General features: G+C 40.7%; 2 protein-coding genes across 4 annotated transcripts in view; both read right to left on the bottom strand.

The window, feature by feature from the left end:
• Positions 1-7,128, bottom strand: part of LOC139387818 (protein unc-13 homolog B-like) — a 126,829-nt gene extending 119,701 nt beyond the window's left edge. For 2 of the 3 annotated variants that reach the window (XM_071134059.1, XM_071134060.1), the window contains exon 1: positions 6,900-7,123. In XM_071134059.1, the coding sequence (XP_070990160.1) occupies positions 6,900-6,921 (22 nt within the window). In that variant the 5' untranslated portion in view covers positions 6,922-7,123. Of the gene's footprint in view, positions 1-6,899 lie in introns of all 3 variants that reach the window. The other variant, XM_071134061.1, reaches the window with a different exon arrangement.
• A 3,863-nt stretch (positions 7,129-10,991) lies between these two features.
• On the bottom strand, positions 10,992-21,262 carry LOC139388522 (stomatin-like protein 2, mitochondrial). The gene is made up of 10 exons (XM_071135225.1): positions 21,089-21,262; positions 18,043-18,204; positions 16,146-16,245; positions 15,990-16,048; positions 15,792-15,893; positions 15,574-15,708; positions 14,742-14,886; positions 12,475-12,554; positions 12,243-12,371; positions 10,992-12,099 (listed from the first exon to the last, which is right to left on the bottom strand). Exons 1-10 carry the CDS (start codon positions 21,128-21,130, stop codon positions 11,980-11,982), a joined length of 1,074 nt encoding a protein of 357 aa, XP_070991326.1. The 5' UTR covers positions 21,131-21,262; the 3' UTR covers positions 10,992-11,979.
• Between the last annotated feature and the right edge of the window lie 301 nt (positions 21,263-21,563).

The following is a 21,563-nucleotide window of genomic DNA, read 5'->3' as shown; positions in this document are numbered from 1 at the left end:
GAAACAACTGTTTTCTCAGATGAGAAAAGCATGCACACATTTAAAAATGATAAGCTACTTATCCTTGTAACTATACTGAACATTTATTTAATTTTTTCATCCCAGCCCCCGTCCCCGCAGGAGGTCTTTTGCCTTTTGGTAGGCCGCCATTGTAAATAAGAATGTTCTTAATTAACTGACTTGCCTAGTTAAATAAAGGTTCAATAAAAATGAATTTAAAAAAATTAACACAACATGCAACAATTTGAAAGATTTTACTGAGTTACATTTCAAAAGGAAATCAGTGAATTTAAATAAATAAATAAGGCCCTAATCTATGGATTTCACATGACTGGGCAGGGGTGCTGCCATGGGTAGGCCTGGGAGGGGGGGGGGGGCATAGGCCCACCCACTTGGCAGCAAGGCTCACTCACTCGGGCGCAAGGCCCAGCCAATCAGAATGAGTTTTTCCCCACAAAAGGGCATTGTTACAGAGAGAAATACTCATCAGCACCAGAAATAAGCTTTGTGTGCACATGGAACATTTCTGCCAAGAGTGTGCAAAGCTGTCATCAAGGCAAAGCATGGCTACTTTGAAGAATCTAAAGTATATTTTGATTTATTTAACCATTTTTGGTTACTACATGATTCCATATGTGTTATTTCATAGTTTGGATGTCTTCACTATTATTCTACAATGTAGAAAATAGTAAAAAAAAGAAAAACCCTTGAATGAGTAAGTGTGTCCAAACTTTTGACTGGTACTGTAAGTGTTTCCAGACAGGCTCTTCTAGGCCACCAGGCTGTGACTCTGGCCTGTGAGTTGGCACGATGGCATGATGTCCCAATCAAGCTGATGCCTTGTTAGCAGAGGAAAACAGAGCAGAGAGCCATAAAGCGAGGGGCCATTATGATGGAAACTGATGCTCCTCTCTCCTCTGCTCAGCCCTCCATCTTTGTGGAAGCGGCTGTGTGAAGCCATCAGCGTTTGGCCAGGGGCAGTTACTCAGTTACCCCATCAACATACTGTTTTCTAATCTGCTCTACGGTGTGCTCAACTGATGTCTAGCCATATTGGTTTCTTTACTAAATAAGCTGACAAGAGGGACATATTTGATATTGGCAACCACAAAATATCACTAAGCAGTAAAAGTTATAATAATTTGAGCCAGGGTGTATTAGTTTTAGTAGATTAAAAACACAGCATAGCAAAGAAAATATGGGATAGAAAAAAGCTAACAGCAGTTCCACTAACAATACTACATACCAACATAATTTATTACATCCACTCAAACTTTAACTGCCAGCAGCCCAACACGAGGCGCATTTTAATATTGACTCGCTTGCGACTGTTACTTAACTCAGAGGATTAGTACTGGTAACACTTAAATTGGCACTCCAGTCTCCTTTTCACCTCATTGTTAAATATTACTGAACTGTCAGAGCTAGAAGCACAAGCATTTCACTACACCTGCAATAACATCAGTTAAACACGCGTATGTGACCAATACATTTGATTTGATAACACCTGGTTTACTTAACAAAAGTCACATCTCAATAGGAGGTCCAGGTAAGTCATGACATAGCACAAGTGTGCTCATCTATTATCCCTCAAGCAAGGGGGGAGGCCGATGACATCACAGATTCCCATCAGACCATCTCCTTTAATGCCCTACTCGCTGAAGTTTGCAGTTATGTCTAAAAATATTTTTCTCAAAACATAGTTTTCTTACCTTTTAGTACTGTGTTCTTTACTGTATTTATAAGTGAGATAAAGGTAAAACAGTAAAAGTTTTTTTTTAAATAGCTGGAGGACATCTTTAAGTTGGGGACAGAGGAGGCACATCATGTGAAAACATGGTGGATGGGAGGGACAGAAACTCCTGACTCTGGCCCTGCATGCCTGGAGTGCTGTGGCTAGAGAGCGTCGTCAGGCGGGCCCAGGGAGACAGGAAGCAGGAAGATAAATTCAGCAAGTTGGGTCAAAGGCTCTGCTGCGGCTGGTATTGTTCTGTATTTACACATTGCACTGAGAATATGAAGTGGAGGCTATGGGCGGGTGGGCGAGCAGGCGAGAGAGAGAAACAGATGTCTATAGGATTACTTTTGCAATCTCTCAGCGCTCTCCCCCTCTCTGCTCTCACAATTTTGCTACTGTACTCACAATCTCTGTCTGTTCTATTGGACTTGTTCTTGTTTCTCCCTTTCAACATGACATCTTTCCCATGTCATTCCCCTCTCACACGATCTTCATGATTTAAAGGCCTAGTCCATACACCTCGAGCTGTCTGTCTGTCGCTTTATCTATATATCAGATTATTGACACAGCTGAATCTGTGCCAAAGTCAACATGGCCCATTTCACGACATTGTTTGCTTTCATTTCATGAAGACTGTCACGAACACTGTTTTTCTATAGCACTAAGAGACACACATCACTGTTTTTTCAGAGGAGCCACAGACTAAATCCCAGTCCATGTCAATGGCACACTTAGCATATGAAAAGGCTTGGTGGTACTCCTAAATATTCTGTCTGCAAAAATGATCTACCAAATCAGGATGTCTATCCAGGATCCACACATTACAATCCCTAGGTTTTCTGGAGAATATTATTAATGGTCCCTGTGTACTGTCCACCTAGCCACGCTCCACACACAGCAGGGGTCTCTGTGACTGTCCCTTGTCCACCCTATCCTGTTTCACACGCAGCAGGGGTCTCATGACTGTCCCTGTCACACGTGGGCACTTGGAGGGGAGACCACTTATCTGTTGTGTAGACATCACCATGGAGAGGGGCCTTTCTAAAGGTAATAAATAAACCAAAAACCATGGCGCTGCTGTACGGGGGAATGGGTGAGTCACAGCAGCCAATCACATACAGGCCGACCAGCCGGTTTAGTGGGGACTCAATGGAGTGGCAGGTAGCCTAGCATTTAAAATCTGTAATTTTGAGTGTTCATTAGGCTACTTGTCTCTGGATATGCTGTGTCAACCCATCCAGACTCCTTATGACCCATTCACTGCCACACGCTCTCATCTCTTCTGGCCTGTGACAGGCCCAGATAGAGACTTGGCTATAAGAGGTGTCAAACAAGATTGCTCTGGATGAGGAGAATTAAGGTTAGCCCATGGACAGATGCCAAGAGAAGACAGATACCATTTATACTGTTTTGTTACCTGACCAAGTCTGGACGTGACAACAATAGCCGTGGACTGAATTAGGTAAACTGAAAAATTTTAAGACTCACTTGCATGGTGTGATGAGCCTGACAACTGAATTTGTAGTTGGTTAGAACTGTGATCACAGACAGACCTAGGTGGCAAGACACACGAGCTCCTATAATAAGTACCTCTGCCAACTGGTCACAATCACACATCTGTGCCATAATGTACCTGCCAAAATATAATGATTGTAGAGATATGAAAATAATACCTCAGAGCGTGGTTGACACTGGCATGTCTGCTATGTACACTTGCATGAAATGGACAAAAACATGTTTTGAACATTATTAGTCTTGATGGAGATAGGCCTGAAGGACTAGACTAGACACTCAACACCTGCCTGTTTTATTTTCTCTCAGTGTCAAAAAGAGAAAGAGTGACCGTACCAGCCACAGAGGTATTGACGACAGGGGGAGATAATAAAACTAATCAGATACTAGTAATCATTTTTCTATTTGGGTATTATTTTGTTACATTTTAGTATTTTTCCCAAAATGGCCGATTAATTAGGGCCAATTTCAAGTTTTCATAACAATGGTAATCTGCATTTTTGGACACTGAAAATGGCCAATTACATTGCACTCCATGAGGAGACTGCGTGGCAGGCTGACAACCTGTTATGCAGTGCAGCAAGGAGCCAAGGTAAGGTGCTAACTAGCATTTAACGTATCTTATAAAAAAACAATCAATCTTAACATAATCACTAGTTAACTACACATGGTTGATGATAGAGGTCGATCGATTCATCGGAATGGCCGATTAATTAGGACCGATTTCAAGTTTTCATAAGAATCGGAAATCGCTATTTTTGGACACCGATTTTGCCATCTTTTTTTTTTACACCTTTATTTAATCTTTATTTAACTAGGCAAGTCAGTTAAGAACACATTCTTATTTTCAATGACGGCCTAGGAACGGTGGGTTATCTGCCTTGTTCAGGGGCAGAACGACAGATTTTTACCTTGTCAGCTCAGGGATTCAATCTTGCAACCTTACGGTTAACTAGTCCAGTGCTCTAACCACCTGCCTCACGAGGAGCCCGCCTGTTACGTGAATGCAGTAAGAAGCTAGGGTGAGTTGCTAGCTAACATTAAACTTAATCAATCATAATCACTAGTTATTACTACACATGGTTGATGATATTACTAGTCTATCTAGCATGCCCTGCGTTGCATATAATCGATGCAGTGCGCATTCACGAAAAAAGACTGTCATTGCTCCATTGTGTACCTAACCATAAACACCAATGCCTTTCTTAAAATCAATACACAGAAGTATATATTTTAAACCTGCATATTTAGCTAAAAGAAATCCAGGTTAGCAGGCCATATTAACCAGGTGAAATTGTGTCACTTCTCTTGTGTTCATTGCACGCAGAGTCAGGGTATATGCAACAGTTTGGGCCGCCTGGCTCATTGTGAACTAATTTGCCAGAATTTTACGTAATTATGACATAACATTGAAGGTTGTGCAATGTAACAGGAATATTTAGACTGATGGATGCCACACGTTAGAGAAAATACGGAACGGTTCCGTATTTCACTGAAAGAATAAAAGTCTCGTTTTCGAGATGATAGTTTCCGGATTCGACCATATTAATGACCTAAGGCTCGCATTTCTGTGCATTATTATGTTATAATTAAGTCTATGATTTGATAGAGCAGTCTGACTGAGCGATGGTAGGCACCAGCAGGCTCATAAGCATTCATTCAAACAGCACTTTTGTGGGTTTTGCCAGCAGCTCTGCTGTTTATGACTTCAAGCCTATCAACTCCCGAGATTAGTCTGGTGTAATGATGTGATGTGAAATGGCTAGCTAGTTAGCGGGGTGCGCGCTAAGATCGTTTCAAACGTCACTCGCTCTGAGACTTGGAGTAGTTGTTCCCCTTGCTCTATGGGTAACGCTGCTTCGAGGGTGGCTGTTGTCGTTGTGTTCCTGGTTCGAGCCCAGGTAGGAGCGAGGAGAGGTACGGAAGCTATACTGTTACACTGGCAATACTAAAGTGCCTATAAGAACATCCAATAGTCAAAGGTATATGAAATACAAATGGTATAGAGAGAAATAGTCCTATAATAACTACAACCTAAAACTTCTTACCTGGGAATATTGAAGACTCGGTAAAAGGAACCACCAGCTTTCATATGTTCTCATGTTCTGAGCAAGGAACTGAAACGGTAGCCTTTTTACATGGCACATATTGCACTTTTACTTTCTTCTCCAACACTTTGTTTTTGCATTTTTTAAACCAAATTGAACAAGTTTCATTATTTATTTGAGGCTAAATTGATTTTATTGATGTATTATATTAAGTTAAAATAAGTGTTCATTTAGTATTGTTGTAATTGTTATTATTACAAATAAATTAATAAATAAATAATAATAAAAAATAATATAAAAGAGAAATAAAATACATCAATAAATGTAAAAAAAATAATTAAAATAAAATAAAAATCGTCTGATTAAGCGGTATCGGCTTTTTTTGGTCCTCCAATAAATCGGTATCGGCGTTGAAAAATCATAATCGGTCCACCTCTACTCCAGACAGCATTATAAAAAAAATTATAACATGTGCTTTACCTGATATGTAATAGGACTATACTATCTTAAAGTAAGTGTCCAGTGTTTCCAGATATCTATGAAATATGACCTATAATGAATATGAGTGAAATTGTTTAATCATGTTAAAAAGCAGCTTTTCTATGTTGAAATGGGGTGGGCGTACCTCAATAACAGAATTGTGAGGGCGTATACTGGTCATTAAAAATATTAATGTGATAGACCAATGATTGGCAAGCTCATCCTCCTCAAAAAGATGACATCATCCTCTCCGAGGCAATAGCAAGCATTTCTGAAACATCTTTTTAAGATACAAGTTTGAGGTGAGGATTTTGATTTTCCTCCAATTTACACTTTGGACACAAATACGGGTACAGGATGAGTCAACAACATTATATGGGTATGAGTTAACAGAATATGAACAGAACAGTTAGATTTAATGGACAGTTACTTCAAGACAGTTTAGGATGTTAAACAGAGACACTGCCAAACATGTCTAGTAAATTAGATATTTAGAGGAAATGGACATGGTGATCTAAGACATCCACAATCTAAAGATAAAAGGCTGTCTAGTATCTAGAATCACACACACCTCGTTTAGATGGCATTGGTTTACATGATATTAAAATCAAACAAGTTATACATATACTTTGATATCCAATTACACTATTACACCTGCTAAAAATATTTATCTAGTGAAACTGCTTTTTACTACATATTCCAATGTAGTAATTTGGAAAACTATTGACAAATGTCAAAACATTGACAAATGTTGAGTCACAGCTGACAGAGAAGAAAACACTGGGAAACAGTTGGTGAATAATTACGTAATGTAGACATGCAGTCTCCAAATCCAAATAAAATAAACTATTTTATTATAATATCTGAGCTTCATGAGTTTCTCCTCCCTATCTGTATAAGGGAGACAAAAACGAAAATAACTCGGCTTCAACAAGGGAAAAAAACGTAAACAATCACGGTCGCATAAGTTCAATTCGTTCAGTTTGGTCCATCCTGCTGTCAAAACCGTTACATATAATGTTTGCGAATCACACTCTGCTTTACTTGATACAATTGTATTTCTTTCGCTTTAAGAAGTCAACATCAATGAAAATGTATTAAAGAAAAATGTAATAACTCACCTCTTACACAAAGTAGAGACATGGCAAAAGTTTATCTGACAATTCCTCTAGTTCAAAAATGCGCTCGGCACGGCAACATTACAAACAATGCCTCCAATCACTTTTTAAATTCTTCGCAGAATTTCCAGAGTTAGAGGTGGGCTTGAGATGCTGGAAATGGAAACATAAATGTTCGGCAGTGAGCAATAGGTGCCTGCCAAAGGCACGCCATGAAAAAAATCATTAGACTAACCTGACAGCACCGCGATAAGAGGGCGGTGCCGAAGTACTCTGTAATGACATCTAGCCCATCCATTGAGGGAGCATAATCTCTGAAAAGGGCGGACCATACAGAAGGTTCTGACCAATCGATGAAGAGAGACTGAAAACCACAGTTGAGGGAACAGGTGGTGACGCAGACTCCTAGATAGTGTCCTGCGCTGTAGTTTTTTTGTTTGTAATTTTTGCAGACTCTCTTATCTAGAGAGCAATTAGGGTTAAGTGCCTTGCTCAAAGCCTGGAGTTGTTTTGTCCGCTACATTGCCAGTTGGTCTTCTTTGGTTATCATCCTTTACAATCAGATTCAGATCCCTTGTAGTTTTATATTGTTTCCTTGGAATTCTAACATGTTGCCATGACATAGAAAGCTTTTGCATGTAGACCTATATTAAAACATTATTGAATAGCCTATCACTGAAAAATGTCATTTAATTGCAAATTCAATCAATACTATTACTATTTATGTCTACACAAGCAGCCCAATTCTGATATTTTTTTACACTTGTTGGTCTTTTGACCAATCACATCAGATCTTTCACATCAGATATTTTTCAGACTTGGGCTGCCTGTGTAAATGCAGCCTTAGAGTCGAACTGGTACCCCCTGTATATATTCTCGCTATTGTTATTTTACTGCTGGTCTTTAATTATTTGTTACTTTTATTTATTTTTGAGGTATTTTGCACAAAACTACATTGTTGGTTAAGGGCTTGTAAGTAAGCAATTCACTGTAAGGTCTACACCTGGTGTATTCGGCATGTGTGATAAATAACATTTGATTTGAAATAGTACTGGTAATTGAAAAAAGTAATTTATGCTCGACTTTTTTTTCCAGACATTTGATTTTCTACATAGATATACAGTGCCTTGCGAAAGTATTCGGCCCCATTGAACTTTGCGACCTTTTGCCACATTTCAGGCTTCAAACATAAAGATATAAAACTGTATTTTTTTGTGAAGAATCAACAACAAGTGGGACACAATCATGAAGTGGAACGACATTTATTGGATATTTCAAACTTTTTTAACAAATCAAAAACTGAAAAATTGGCAGTGCAAAATTATTCAGCCCCCTTAAGTTAATACTTTGTAGCGCCACCTTTTGCTGCGATTACAGCTGCGATTCAGCCCCTTTACTTTCAGTGCAGCAAACTCTCTCCAGAAGTTCAGTGAGGATCTCTAAATGATCCAATGTTGACCTAAATGACTAATGATGATAAATACAATCCACCTGTGTGTAATCAAGTCTCCGTATAAATGCACCAGCACTGTGATAGTCTCAGAGGTCCGTTAAAAGCGCAGAGAGCATCATGAAGAACAAGGAACACACCAGGCAGGTCCGAGATACTGTTGTGAAGAAGTTTAAAGCCGGATTTGGATACAAAAAGATTTCCCAAGCTTTAAACATCCCAAGGAGCACTGTGCAAGCGATAATATTGAAATGGAAGGAGTATCAGACCACTGCAAATCTACCAAGACCTGGCCATCCCTCTAAACTTTCAGCTCATACATAGAGAAGACTGATCAGAGATGCAGCCAAGAGGCCCATGATCACTCTGGATGAACTGCAGAGATCTACAGCTGAGGTGGGAGACTCTGTCCATAGGACAACAATCAGTCGTATATTGCACAAATCTGGCCTTTATGGAAGAGTGGCAAGAAGAAAGCCATTTCTTAAAGATATCCATAAAAAGTGTTGGTTAAAGTTTGCCACAAGCCACCTGGGAGACACACCAAACATGTGGAAGAAGGTGCTCTGGTCAGATGAAACCAAAATTGAACTTTTTGACAACAATGCAAAACGTTATGTTTGGCGTAAAAGGTTAAAATTGATGGGAAGATGGATGGAGCCAAATACAGGACCATTCTGGAAGAAAACCTGATGGAGTCTGCAAAAGACCTGAGACTGGGACGGAGATTTGTCTTCCAACAAGACAATGATCCAAAACACAAAGCAAAATCTACAATGGAATGGTTCAAAAATAAATATATCTAGGTGTTAGAATGGCCAAGTCAAAGTCCAGACCTGAATCCAATCAAGAATCTGTGGAAAGAACTGAAAACTGCTGTTCACAAATGCTCTCCATCCAACCTCACTGAGCTCGAGCTGTTTTGCAAGGAGGAATGGGAAAAAAATTCAGTCTCTCGATGTGCAAAACTGATAGAGACATACCCCAAGCGACTTACAGCTGTAATCGCAGCAAAAGGTGGCGCTACAAAGTATTAACTTAAGGGGGCTGAATAATTTTGCACGCCCAATTTTTCAGTTTTTGATTTGTTAAAAAAGTTTGAAATATCCAATAAATGTCGTTCCACTTCATGATTGTGTCCCACTTGTTGTTGATTCTTCACAAAAAAATACAGTTTTATATCTTTATGTTTGAAGCCTGAAATGTGGCAAAAGGTCGCAAAGTTCAAGGGCGCCGAATACTTTCGCAAGGCACTGTAAATGGATAGAATCAGCACCATTTCTGTTATTCGGTTAAATGTCTCGAGCAAGCATATGATAGACAACAACCCATGCTGAAAGAATAGTTAAATAACTATAAACTACTACGGATTGGAGTAATTTTGATTATGTCACAAGTAAATTCTACAATATCACTGATGCATATTGTTAGACCTTTATTGTCCATTGACATGGAAATGATGAACCATTGTATACCGAACAAAAATATAAATGCAACATGCAACAATTTTACTAAATTACAATTAATATAAGGAAATCAGTCAATTGAAATAATTTCATTAGGCTCTAATCTATGGATTTCACTGGGGAGCCAGGCCCAGTTCATCAGAATTAGTTTTTCCCCACAAAAGGGCTTTATTACAAACAGCTGTCCGGGTGGCTGGTCTGACGATCCCACAGATGAAGAAGCCGGATGTTCTGGGCTTGCGTGTTTACAGTTGGATGCCAAATTCTCTAAAACGACATTGGAGGCAGTTTATGCTAGAGAAATGGACATTAAATTATCTGGCAACAGCTCTGGTGGACATTCCTACAGTCAGCATGCTAATTGCACGCTCCCTCAAAACTTGAGACATGTGGCATTGTGTTGTGTGACAAAACTGCACATTTTAGAGTGGTGTTTAATTAGCTTACTGATATATCATACCTGTCAGGTGGATGGATTATCATGGCAAAGGAGAAATGCTCACTAATGGGAATGTAAACAAATTTGTGCTCAACATTTGAGACAAATAAGCTTTTTGTGTATGAAACATTTCTGGGATCTTTCATTTCAGCTCATGAAACATGGAACCAACACTTTACATGTTGCGTTTATATTTCTGTTCAGTATATTTTTCCCTTACATTAAAATACATACTTTACATCCCTAGGTGGCCAACACCTTTTCATTGTTGAGTCTGAATGATGTCATTATACCTAATGCAGCCATTAGGATCACCTACAGCTTTGGTTGGGGTGGTTCATATAATTGGTGATATTGTAGCAGCTGTGGTGGAACAGAAAGAGTAGGGGCTAGTGTGACATCGCTGGCAACAGGCGCCTGACTGATCCACAAATCACCTTGCCACATAAATAACTACTCATTATTTGTAGATCAGTCAGTCACCAGAAATGGTTTAGAAAAGCTGTAAGTGGCTTGGCTGGTACTAGTAGACAAAATATCCCTAAATAACTCAACAGCCCCTCCCTGTGTAACATGCATACTGTGGTGGAAATCATGATAAAGGATTTTTTTTTTACTGAGATTTAATTTTCAAACTTTCAGTGACTGACTTTTGTATGTATATTTACTACAATGAACAATATGGAAAAATAAAAAATATGAAATCCCTGCTGTGTACACTTCCAAATCATTCAAACCGATAATTTCCCCAAGATTTATTATGATGAGATGTTACAATCTTCCCTAAAGCCAGTCACAAATCCTTTAATAGTGACAGCATCATCATTAAATTGTACATGGAAGGCCATTTATTGGTCTTTTGGTTAGGATAGTGTATTGTCATTGAATATATACACATTTCCTATGTTATGTCAAACATTCCTCATTCACAGATGACCCTTTTGATCTGGTATTGATGTGAAATAAAACATTGCACTTCCATAATGTATTTTTGATTTGAGGTAATTTTTGAAACTTTTTTGGTTACTACATGATTCCATATGTGGTATTTCATAGTTTTGATGTCTTCACTGCTAATCTACAATGTAGAAAATAGTGAAAATAAAGAAAAACCCATGAATGAGTAGGTGTGTCCAAACTTTTGACCGACACTATATATTTAAATCTGACCTTTGTTCCCTTCTCTGCTTGCTCTGAACCAGGGAGGATCTTAATGTCAGGGCACAAGCTCTCACTTACATGAACTAAAACATTCATGAGACTATGAAATTAAAACATATGAAGGACAAATAATTGGACATGAAGAAGACAGGAGATTATCATTGCAACAGTACATCACATAAAATAGATCATATCCTATTCCCCGGGAGCTAATTCAGAACGCCCTAAACCAGTCTAGCAGTTTACTATCATACCTACCACTGCAGTCCTTTGATCTGTTGATGCAAGAGAAGAGTATCAATACGACAGCTCGTGGATTTGGAATTGGAACGTGTGTACGTACTGTGTACAATACCACTCATTCAAAATAAAACAATGTGTAAGTGACATGTATTGTCGCAAATGGGTTGATGTTTCCAGGCTGTTAAGCATTCCCAAAGTTTTTACGTTCTTATCCTGCCCTTCTGTTTCCATGTCCTGCAGCGTGTCCTTTGGGCCAGACAGAGGTGCTGAACAGGCACTCGTGGTTGTTCTGTGCCTGACTCTGAGTGGTCTTGACATCATTCACTACTGGGCTGGTGGTGCAGGGTCCTCACTCTTCTCCATCGCCCACTCTGGGGTCACTGGGGTCACACATTCTATATTTTTTGAGCTTTGCTTGGCCAGGCTGCCATAAATAGCCATAGCCTAAAGAGAAGGGAAAAATAGATACTGTTACTGTTCTGAAATAGGAAGAAGAGCGAGAGACAGGGGTGTGTTGAAAGGGAGGGACAGGGAAGATGGCCTGTGCAATCACACATAATTAAATAGCTTAAGAAACAGAGACAGACCTGTGTGACCATGCCACTGATGTCACCAGAGTTAGAGGGCAGCAGGATAGTGTTGGACTCTTTGGCTAGCTTGGAGAAAGCTGAGACGTACTGCTCAGCCACACTGAGGGAGGCTGCAGCGTTTCCATTCTGTCCAAAACACAATGACAGTTGGGTCAAGTGCCATTTAGACACAATACATCAACATGTACACACTTACATGAACACGATGAAGCCATCACAGCTACTTTACCTGCTCAGCTAGAGCCTCTGACAACAGCCGGATAGCCTTAGCCTTGGCCTCTGCTTTGGCTAAGACAGCATTGGCCTCACCTAGGTGAAGATAAAGATAAGAGTCATTCATCAGAAATGGTGACAGAGACTAGAGTCCTGTCCAGAGGGTGTACTTGTACATCAAGCTTCCTTACATTACAGAAACATTTGTCATTTACCCAGAGTGACTTACAGTCAGTGCGTTCAACTAAGTTTGATGAAGCAAACAGGAGCCGTTCGGGGCCTCCCGGGTGGTACAGTGGTCTAAGGGTTCGAGCCCAGGCTCTGTCGCAGCCGGCCGCGACCGGGAGGTCCATGGGGCGACGCACAATTGGCCTAGCGTCGTCCGGGTTGGGAAGGTTTGGCCAGTAGGGATATCCTTGTCTCATCGCGCACTAGCATCTCCTGTGGCGGGCCGGGCGCAGTGCGCGCTGACCAAGTCGCTAGGTGTACGGTGTTTCCTCCGACACATTGGTGCGGCTGGCTTCCGGGTTGGATGCGCGCTGTGTTAAGAAGCAGTGCGGCTTGGTTGGGTTGTGTTTCGCAGGACGCATGACTCTCGACCTTCGTCTCTCCCGAGCCCGTACGGGAGATGTAGCGATGAGGCAAGACAGTAACTACTAACAATTGTATTTTGAGAGTTTCTCCCATTCTTCTCTGCAGATCTTCTCAAGCTCTGTCAGGTTGGAAGGGGAGCGTGGCTGCACAGCTTTTTTCAGGTCTCTCCAGAGATGTTTGATCGGGTTCAAGTCTGGTCTCTGGCTGGGCCACTCAAGGAATTGTCAAGAAGCCACTCCCTGTGGTGTCTTGGCTGTGTGCTTAGGGTCGTTGTTCTGTTGGAAGGTGAACCTTCACCCCAGTCTGAGGTCCTGAGCACTCTGGAGCAGTTTTTCATCAAGGCTCTCTCTGTACTTTGCTCTGTTCAGCTTTCCCTTGATCCTGACTAGTCTCCCAGTCCCTGCCGCTGAAAAACATCCCCACAGCATGATGCTGCCACTACCATGCTTCAACGTAGGGATGGTGCCAGGTTTCCTCCAGATGTGACGCATGGCATTCAGGCTAAAGAGTTCAATATTAGTTTCATCAGACCAGAGAATCGTGTTTCTCATGGTCAGAGTCCTTTACGTGCCTTTTGACAAACTCCAAGCGAGCTGTCATGTGCCTTTTACTGAGGAGTGGCGTTCGTCTGGCCACTATCATAAAGGCCTGATTGGTGGAGTGCTGCTGAGAAGGGAGTACCTTCCAGAAAGACAACCATCTCCACCTAGGAACTCTGGAGCTCTGTCAGAGCGACCATCGGGTTCTTGGTCACCTCCCTAACCAAGGCCCTTTCCCCCCCAATTGCTCAGTTTGGCAAGTCCGCCGGGCTCTAGGAAGAGTCTTGGTGGTTTCAAACTTCTTCCATTTAAGAATGGAGGCCACTGTCTTCTTGGGGACCTTCTATACTGCAGACATTTTTTGGTACCTTTCCCCAGATCTGTGCTTTGACACAATTCTGTCTCAGAGCGCTACAGACAATTCCTTCAGCCTCATGGCTGGGTTTTTGTCAACTGTGGGAGCTTATATCAGCAGGTGTGTGCCTTTCCAAATCATGTCCAATCAATTGAATTTACCACAGGTGGACTCCAATGAAGTTGTAGAAACATCTCAAGGATGATCTATGGAAACAAGGATGACCCTGAGTTCAATATCGAGTCTCATAGCAAAGGGTCTGAATACTTGAGTAAATAAGGCTTCTGTTTTTTATTTGTTATAGGTTTTCAAAAATGACTTCAAACCTGTTTTCGCTTCGTCATTATGGGAAATTGTGTTGATGGGTTCTGACTACTAAACTTGAACAAAAAAAATTCAGAGAGAGAGGGGAATGTAGAACGCTTACATTCTGTCAATATGTTATTGTTGGACATCAGGGATCCTATGGGGAGGAGTAAGGAATTTGGGGCCGAGGTCAGGTCAGAGGAAGAACAGATATCCCTAAGGTTCTGGATAGCAACAGAGGTGTATTTGTGAATGTGAATATGTTTGTCATTTGCAGCTGTATGACACAGTGGGTGAATAAACTTGGTTTGAGCTTTACTAAGCGTCCATGAGTTTTCTTTACTCTGTTTATTTGGAACCTAACAGTGTATAGATTTACATGTTTTTATGTAATCTATTTTATAATAAGGCTGTAACGACGTATCAAAATGTGGAAAAAGTAAAGTGGTCTGAATACTTTCTGAATGCACTGTATGTGTATCAACCTACCAGCTGCATTATTGATCTGTTCTGCTTTCTGTCCTTCCGAGGCCAGGATCTGAGCTTGCTTGCGACCCTCAGCAACATTGATGGCTGCTTCCTTGTGCCCTTCCGACTCCAGCACAGTGGCTCTCTTCTTACGCTCTGCCTCCACCTACACAATGAAAGGCAGTCAGAAAGAGTGTATAGATGTTCTATTTTAATTTGACCAGTTTCTCACAGCAGGAAAACAATCCTGTAGCAACAGGAAATGCAAATTATTATGTGGATTATAATTAATGGACATTTTTGTGGGTTGATATTTTTTCGTAAGGGCAAATCAAGTCTGAAATTTGAAAGTTTAAAATTAAGATGTCCTTCAGCGATGTTTTTATACTTTTGCTGATGAAAAGCGATATCCCAAGCATAAATACAGTAAAGTACACACACTAAAATAGTAATAAAATAGGTTGAGCAAAATAGTGTTCTATATTGCTCCTCTATTGTCACTCAAGAAAGGAGAGGCCGATGACATCATGAATCCCTAGCTGACCAACCCCTTGTATGCCGTACTTCTTGAAGTTTGCAGTTGTCTAAAAAACAACCCCCCCCCATTGTGCTGTGTCATGATTTACCTGGACCACCTATTGAAATGTGATAAATGAGCTGAAAAGGAGACTCGAGTAGGACTTCAAAATACACTACAAGTTTGCATTTTCTGCAACAACAGAGTGATCAAATTAAGAGAGTACATCTGTACACTTACAAAACTGATAGGCTAAGATTAAGCTCATGTTCAGCGATAATTTCAGGTTGAAGCTCTGTCTCCCAGTTTGTTGGCAGCAGGGCCAGCCCCTCTCACCTGCATCTGCATGGACTCTTTGACACGAGGTGGAACATGTATATCCTTGATTTCATAACGAAGGCAACGGATTCCCCAGTCATCTGATGCCTGGTTTATGGAGTGGACTATGTTGGTATTTAGGGTCTCTCTTTCCTGAAGAAAGAAATATATAAAAACAATAAGGTAATGAGATAAATAAATACAAATTCACTCTGAAACACAATTTTGAGTCTCACCCTGAATACTTTGTCCAGGGTCAGTTTTCCTAACTCTGAGCGCATGGTGGTCTGAGCAAGTTGGGTGACAGCATACTCTGGGTCCTCAACTCCATAGCTGGCCTGGAAGGAAGTACATCTTGTTATCAACATCTAAAAACAAAGCAAAAACATTCAATGAACAATAACATCAAGACATCATGGTTTTCACCAACCTACCTTAAAAGGATCCAATATCCTAAGATAGAGGACTCCATCTATCTGTAGTGTCACATTATCTGTGGATGTAATCAGACATCGGTTAATCCAGAGCCGAGGACCAACTGACTACATTGCAGTGAAAATGACAGTGACAAACACAGTGATGTCACTCACCTAAAGAGACCGCAGACTGCTCTGGGACATCAATAACAATCTCTTTAAGACTTTGAACATAACGAATTTTGTCCAGGATTGGGATAAGGAAATTCAAGCCCTACAGAATATGCAAAAGAGGACAAGATGCATAAAAATGATCAATTTGAGATGTATATATATATATACAGTGCCTTGCGAAAGTATTCGGCCCCATTGAACTTTGCGACCTTTTGCCACATTTCAGGCTTCAAACATAAAGATATAAAACTGTATTTTTTTGTGAAGAATCAACAACAAGTGGGACACAATCATGAAGTGGAACGACATTTATTGGATATTTCAAACTTTTTTAACAAATCAAAAACTGAAAAATTGGGCGTGCAAATTTATTCAGCCCCCTTAAGTTAATACTTTGTAGCGCCACCTTTTGCTGCGATTACAGCTGTAAGTCGCTTGGGGTATGTCTCTATCAGTTTTGCACATCGAGAGACTGACATTTTTTCCCATTCCTCCTTGCAAAACAGCTCAAGCTCAGTGAGGTTGGATGGAGAGCATTTGTGAACAGCAGTTTTCAGTTCTTTCCACAGATTCTCGATTGGATTCAGGTCTGGACTTTGACTTGGCCATTCTAACACCTGGATATGTTTATTTTTGAACCATTCCATTGTAGATTTTGCTTTATGTTTTGGATCATTGTCTTGTTGGAAGACAAATCTCCGTCCCAGGCTCATGTCTTTTGCAGACTCCATCAGGTTTTCTTCCAGAACGGTCCTGTATTTGGCTCCATCCATCTTCCCATCAATTTTAACCATCTTCCCTGTCCCTGCTGAAGAAAAGCAGGCCCAAACCATGATGCTGCCACCACCATGTTTGACAGTGGGGATGGTGTGTTCAGCTGTGTTGCTTTTACGCCAAACATAACGTTTTGCATTGCTGCCAAAAAGTTCAATTTTGGTTTCATCTGACCAGAGCACCTTCTTCCACATGTTTGGTGTGTCTCCGAGGTGGCTTGTGGCAAACTTTAAACGACACTTTTTATGGATATCTTTAAGAAATGGCTTTCTTCTTGCCACTCTTCCATAAAGGCCAGATTTGTGCAATATACGACTGATTGTTGTCCTATGGACAGAGTCTCGCACCTCAGCTGTAGATCTCTGCAGTTCATCAGGAGTGATCATGGGCCTCTTGGCTGCATCTCTGATCAGTCTTCTCCTTGTATGAGCTGACATTTTAGAGGGACGGCCAGGTCTTGGTAGATTTGCAGTGGTCTGATACTCCTTCCATTTCAATATTATCGCTTGCACAGTGCTCCTTGGGATGTTTAAAGCTTGGGAAATTGTTTTGTATCCAAATCCGGCTTTAAACTTCTTCACAACAGTATCTCGGACCTGCCTGGTGTGTTCCTTGTTCTTCATGATGCTCTCTGCGCTTTTAACGGACCTCTGAGACTATCACAGTGCAGGTGCATTTATACGGAGACTTGATTACACACAGGTGGATTGTATTTATCATCATTAGTCATTTAGGTCGACATTGGATCATTCAGAGATCCTCACTGAACTTCTGGAGAGAGTTTGCTGCACTGAAAGTAAAGGGGCTGAATAATTTTGCACGCCCAATTTTTCAGTTTTTGAATTGTTAAAAAAGTTTGAAATATCCAATAAATGTCGTTCCACTTCATGATTGTGTCCCACTTGTTGTTGATTCTTCACAAAAAAAACTGTTTTATATCTTTATGTTTGAAGCCTGAAATGTGGCAAAAGGTCGCAAAGTTCAAGGGGGCCGAATACTTTCGCAAGGCACTGTATATATATATATATATATAAATATATTCAGGATTTATACTTTGATATAGTGTGATAATATAATTAAGGGTGCAGATCACTGGCTAATTGCAGATCAATGGGTAAGTTACCGGCTCCAAGATGCGATGGAAGCGGCCCATCCTTTCCACAACCCAGGATTCTTGTTGTGGTACAAACAGAACCACAGTGTTCATGGGTAGACTGGATGCCCATCGCTGCTGGGCTTGTGTCGCCCACAACACTGGCACTGTGGGCACTGTCCTCTGGGAATGCTGGAGGGAAACAATAACAAACACCATCAGAGTGACACATTGTTGCATCATGACCAGAAAATTACTCCATGAGCGTTGGAACTTGAAAAGCTACATAATGATGGAGCTTGAAACCTCAGTGATTAGCTATGACCCTAAACATGATAGAAATTAGATATCTAAATAGTTATTCATTCCTTGCTTGTTATTCACCGGTAGTTTCTACAATAGCCAGCTAGCTATCTACTGGTACTCTTTCTGGTTTCAATGCTAGTTAACATGATGGATATGAGTTGAATACCCAGGGTGCGTTCAGCAGGACACAACGTTTTGGAACATTCAGATACAAATATGCTATGTAGAACAAACATGCCTCTCTGACATGTTGAATAAGGAATAACGTCAGCTCTATTAATTCATGAAACGGAGGGCTGAGCACACCCCCATCCACATCAACTGGGCTGTAGTGCAGCAGGTCGAGAGCTTCAAGTTCATCGTTGCCCACATCACTAAGGAATTATCATGGTTCACACACACTAACAGTCGTGAAGAGGCCACGACAATGCTTCATCCCCATCAGGAGGCTGAAAAGATTTGGCATGTGCCCTCATATCCTCAAAAAAATACTAGAGCTGCATCATTGAGAGCATTTTGACTGACTGCATCACCGCTTGGTATGGCAAATGCTTGATTCCACCACAAGGCGCTACAGAGGGTAGTGCATATGGCCCAGTATATCTCAGAAAATGGTACCGATGCACCAAGTCTGGAACCAACAGGACCCTGAACAGCTTCTACCACCAAGCCATAAGATTGCTAAATAGTTAGTTTGGGTAGCTATTGGTTAACTATCTGCTTTGATCCTTTTTCCACAAAATGCCAATTTATGCTTAATACGAAAATGTGGTTGGAGGTTCCGTGTGGAAGGTGTGACGCAATTGCGAAGCTTCCAGAATCATGCAGAGGCCAAATTGAGCTCCTTACCCCATCGCCTCCCAAATTTTGTAACAATGTGGTGGGCTCCATAAAGCTCCGCAGTGACCTGATTGATTGGCGGGAGGTGCTATATAAACACAAACGCACATCCTTGACAACAGCACTGCTCAACAGCACTGCTCCGTGAAGCAGTATGAATGCCCAGACTTCTGCAGAGGCTGTGTCACCGTAAATGCTGCAGGCCAATACAGACGTCAGATTGCCCAACTGTGTAAACTGAAGATGGATGCCACAAACGTGTTTGTGTGTAAAATATTGTTGGCTGCAACTGTTAAAACCAGTTAAAACAGTGTACAGCAGTGACGGTGGGTGCCTTTTGAGGACAATTTTTATAGTTTATGATGAGGGAGGGCGATTTTCTTTTCATGAGCATGGACTTATTTCTATTACAGCATGTTGGATGAAAGATTTGAGGTGACACACAGTGACACATGGACAGACAATGACACATTCAATACCGCCTTGCACACTCTTGCCTGTATCTAGCTAATCTAAGGTGTAATCATTAGTACAAGAGTTGTAAACAAGTTTCTATTGGACAAATGCAGTTTTGTTTATCCCTGTTTCGTTCTGTTTAAAAAACATTTTAACAGAATCAGCTGAATAAATACTCCCCTAATCACACAAAAACAGTTAACTTTCCTAGCCATATACAAACAGCTTGTTGCATTCCATCATGCATCTACGCACTCTCATCCTCTGAACCTTTTCCCTTCCCTTGTGGACTTCAATGCACAACACATCAGCTGTCTGTGACCAGGTGAAAAAACCTTTCCAAGCCAAACCTTCATATCATAACTGCTACACACAGGATACATCCTTGTCACCATATAAGATAAGGTAACGTCATAGTCAACATAGCTACTAGAACTAAGGTGTTTGTAAACTCACTACAATCATGCAGTACAGTCAGTAAGCAGTTTCACCAGTGGGCCCTGGTGGCAATACATTAGTAAAACCAAAAGCTTACCTTGACTAGGAATTGTTCCACTGTTGGATAGTCATAGCCAGCTAGCTAACAAAGCCTCCCTATACTTGAGCTGTGTGTGAGTAAGCTAAACTAGAGCTATATTTCATTTAAAAAAGCAAATGCAGCTCTTTCCTCCTCCTTTATTTTTGGGGGTTCAAAATTGTTGTCTATCTTTTTGAGTCAACTACTCAACACATTTTATGCACAGCAGTGCTAGCTTGGTGTAGCTTATGCTTTCAGTACTAGATTAATTCTCTGATCCTTTGATAGGGTGGACAACATGTCAGTTCATGCTGCAATAACTCTGGAAGTTGTCATAATTACTGTGTAAGTCAATGGAAGGGGGTGAGAACCATGAGCATCAGTTGTGTATTGAAGTCAATGTACGGAAGCTAGCAGTCCTCTGGTTACACCATGGTGCTATCCTACAGAGGTCTGTTTTTTAAAATGGTTTTATTTCACCTTTATTTAACCAGGTAAGCTAGTTGAGAACAAGTTCTCATTTACAACTATGTTGAGGCTACTGTAGACCTTCTTTGCAAAACATTGTCATTTAATCAATTATTTGGTGACATGTGAATCGATTTTGTATAGTTGTATCTAAAAAGGATACATTTTTAAACTTTTAAATATTTGTATGAAATTCACTGATGTGGTTGGTCCTCCGCTTCCTCCTCTGGTGCACAGCAAGTGTGTATTTTGAATTTCTAAAATGATTTTGACATATGAAAGTTGATGGATTGATGTTTCTAGAACTGTACTGCAATTGAGAATCGATTCACATTTAAATAGAGTATTTGGCTGTTTTGGATTCCAGAGCCAATTTGCCCTTTAATCAGAACATGTAGTGGCTCCTTTGGTCTAATATCGGGCTAGTAGCTAGCTAACTGTTTTTTGCAAGCTAGCAAACTAACTGCATTGAAATACCCTGCATTTTACCTTTAAAACAGCACCACCGGTCCGGCAAAATGTTTGGAGCATTTTCTTAGCGTGGTTGTTGGCTGATATGTATGTGGCTTAGTTTAAAATAAAAATGAATATCCTCTCGTATATGACACTCGGCCGACCCAGGAAACGAAAGTTACAACTTGAGGTGGTGCGCTGGTTAAACACGTCCCCTTGTTGATATGGGAAACGGAACTCTGGCGATTATCTGTCCAGGTGATGCGTATCTTACTGCAAAAAATACATTATTCTACCTTTAAAACATATACATTGTGAATGTTTAATACGTTAAAAACTTTCTGATGTCTTTAAGCATGGTTGTGTAGGTTGACAACAACCTGAGTTCAAATTTCCCGCACTTTTCATATGTTGTAGTCATTGATTGATATAAACATTGGTTGCAGTGCGCATGCCGGCATAGATCGGATGTGGGGGTTACAGCGAGACCTGACCGTGTGGCGACATGCAC

The sequence above is a fragment of the Oncorhynchus clarkii genome, chromosome 29 (genome assembly GCF_045791955.1).
Source record: "Oncorhynchus clarkii lewisi isolate Uvic-CL-2024 chromosome 29, UVic_Ocla_1.0, whole genome shotgun sequence".
NCBI lineage: Eukaryota > Metazoa > Chordata > Actinopteri > Salmoniformes > Salmonidae > Oncorhynchus > Oncorhynchus clarkii.
The sequence above is the reverse complement of the archived record's forward strand: the minus strand, read 5'-3'. Positions and strand labels throughout refer to the sequence as shown.